This window comes from Alligator sinensis, unplaced genomic scaffold (assembly GCF_000455745.1).
Source record: "Alligator sinensis unplaced genomic scaffold, ASM45574v1 scaffold673_1, whole genome shotgun sequence".
Classification (NCBI taxonomy): domain Eukaryota; kingdom Metazoa; phylum Chordata; order Crocodylia; family Alligatoridae; genus Alligator; species Alligator sinensis.
This window is the reverse complement of record NW_005842829.1, coordinates 358,126-360,905: the sequence shown is the minus strand read 5'-3', so window position 1 is coordinate 360,905 and position 2,780 is coordinate 358,126. Positions and strand designations below refer to the sequence as shown.

General features: G+C 65.9%; 1 protein-coding gene across 1 annotated transcript in view; it reads right to left on the bottom strand.

The window, feature by feature from the left end:
- Positions 1-2,171, bottom strand: part of TMEM198 (transmembrane protein 198) — a 3,006-nt gene extending 835 nt beyond the window's left edge. The window contains exons 1-2 of the mRNA XM_025191526.1: positions 1,692-2,171; positions 85-858 (exon numbers count right to left, since the gene is read on the bottom strand). Coding sequence (XP_025047311.1) covers positions 85-858; positions 1,692-2,160 — 1,243 coding nt within the window. The 5' untranslated portion in view covers positions 2,161-2,171. The remainder of the gene's footprint in view (positions 1-84; positions 859-1,691) is intronic.
- Positions 2,172-2,780: the final 609 nt, after the last annotated feature.

The window sequence follows — 2,780 nt, the reverse complement described above, 5'->3', positions numbered from 1 at the left end:
GAGGGGCTGGCAGCACCCGTGTCCCCCGGGCCCCCCTCCCATGCCCAGGGCCTGCCCACCCAGGCCCTGCAGCCCCTTCCCTACCACCTCCCTGCCTCTGCCAACCCCCCCACATCCTCCTTGTCCCCAGCGCCAATGCTGACACTCCTGGCATGAGTTCCCAATACCCAGACACTGAGACAGTCACTCCCAGGGCCCTAAGCCCCGAAGCAGCACCCCAGTCACTTGAGCCCGACGCTGACCTCCAACCCCCAGACCCGCCGCCTGCGGCCCCTCCCTTACCTTCGGTGTGCGAGTAGCCCTCGGCCGTGACCTTCCACTGCACCAGGACGCCCAGCACGGCCAGCAGCGGCCAGAGGCCCAGCACGACCCAGCTGTACCAGCAGACGGGTCGGGCGGGTGCCGCCTTGACGCGCTCGTAGACGTACTGCACCAGCAGGAAGAGCTCGAGGAAGTAGTCGGCTGTGACGGTCATGACGGCGCTGCCGAAGACGGCAGTGGAGAGTGTGGTGAAGAGGCGCTGCCACTGCAGTGTGAGCACGGCGCACAGCAGGCCCCCGCCCAGCAGCAGCCCCAGCGGCACCCACACTGTGGGCGGGTGGTAGAACTGCTCCATGGCCACCAGCCCGGCCACGGCCAGCAGCAGCCCCAGCAGCAGCCCCACCATGAAGAGCCCCACGCTGCGCACCAGCATGGTGACCAGCCCGCACAGCACGCCGATGCCCAGCCCGATGCCCACCGAGGCCTCCACGCTCAGCTGTGTGTCCAGCACCCGCTCCTTGTAGCACAGCATGAAGATGACGATGGAGCCAAACATCAGCCCCGTCAGGAACATCACTGCCTTAAAGCACCGGTATCCTGAGAGGGAGGTGGGGGAGCTGTCAGGGGAATGGGCGCAGCCTCCTGGCCCGGGCCATAGACCCCTGGACCCCTGGCCAGGGTGCAAGGGCAGGGACAGGGCTGCAGTCGGGGGATATGGGGCCATTGCCCCTGCATCCCTAGCCCAGATTCCCGGCTGCACCACAGCCCCTCCCGGGTGCGGGGGCAGAGACAGGGCCCTGGCTGGGGGGATATGGGGGCACAGCCCCCACTGTACCCCATCCCATACTGGGGCACGAGGGCAGGGACAAGGCTGCGGTCAGGGAACATGAGGCCACAGTCCCCACACCCCCCATCCCCTCTAGGGTACGAGGGCAGGGACAGGGCCCGAGGCTGAGCTGGGGAAGACACCGCGGGGCTGTTCTCCCAGCTTATCCCTGCTGTCAGCAAGCCCCCCTGGCTGTGGCTGTGGCTGTTGCTGTGTCAGTCAGGTCTGAGCTGCCACTGCCCTGTCCTCCTTTCCCCTCCCCGTGGCTCCCACACCCTCACCCCCAGGACCTTATGTCTGAGCTCCAGGGAGGGGCCTGGGGCCTGCTGCAGCCTGGGGTGCAGCACCGTGACCTCCTTGCATGGGCTGCATACAAGGTGTGTGCATGGGGCTGTACTTCCATCATGCCCAGCTGCTGCATGGTGCTGCCCTGTGTCCACACACCTGTGGACCGGCGGCTGTGGGGGGCAGGGAGTCAAGCCCCCCCACATGCTGAGGGACCAGGAGGATGACTGCACCCTTCTCCTGCCTGCCCCTTTGCCTTGACACCCCCACCCCAGGTCACACCGTCCCTGTCCCCACCCCCTGCCCCGTCCTTCCTCACCAAAGAAGCAGTAGATGATGCCGAAGAGGCAGCACATGGCACAGACGACAGAGGGCACCACCTGGTACCGGCGCTCAATCTCCTGCTCACAGCTGCGTGCCCAGCCCGGGCTGGCGTCTTGCGGCAGCAGCTGGAACCGCAGCGTCTGCACCGTCGCGGTCATGGCTCGTTGGGGCCCCAGACGCGGTCTCAGGGCCCCCACGCTGTCCCCATACCCTGCCGGCCAGGCTGTGGCCTGCAGCCACCTCCAGCTGTGGAGAGAGGGCAGGGGTGGTCCAGGGGGTCTGGGCTGGGCTGGGCCAGGCCGGGCGGTGCACACAGCATCAGACCCCTGCATGCCCTGTGCCAGCCGCGAGGATGTGCCGTGTTGCCAGAGAAAGAAGCCACAAGTCCACAGGGAAACTGAGGCGGCAGCAGCACCAGGAAGGGCAGTGGGACCTGCTCCAGGCTCCCCACAATGCACCCGCATCCACAGATGCATCTCAAGCTGGTCCAGAGAGGTGATCCTCCCCCTCTACGCAACATTGGTCAGGCCGCAGGTGGAGTACTGCGTCCAGGTCTGGGCGCCGCACTTCAGGAGGGATGCAGCCAGCCCGGAGAGGGTCCAGAGGAGGCCACCCGCATGATTGGGGGCAGCAGGGCAGGCCCTACGAGGAGAGGCGACGGGACCTGACCCTGTTCAGCCTCAGCAAGCGGAGGCTAAGAGGGGATCTGGTGGCCTGTTACAAACTCGTTAGGGGAGATCAGCAGCAACTAGGAAGGGCACTATTCCCCCCTGCACCACCTGGGGTGACGGGCAACAATGGCCAGACACTGCTGGAGAACAGGTTCAGGCTAGAGATTAGGAGGCAATATTCACAGTCAGGGCAGCCAGGATCTGGAACCAACTTCCCAGGGAAGTGGTGCTCGCTCCTGCCCTGGGTAAATTCAAAGAGAGGGTGGACAATCACCTGTCTGGGGTCGTGTGAGCCCAGCGTGGGCTGCGGCCAGCGGCGGGGGTCAGACTAGGTCTATTCAGGTCCCCCCTGACCCCAAACGAATACGAAACTATCTCGGGGCGGGCGGTCCCCAGGGAAGAGAAGCTGCCCC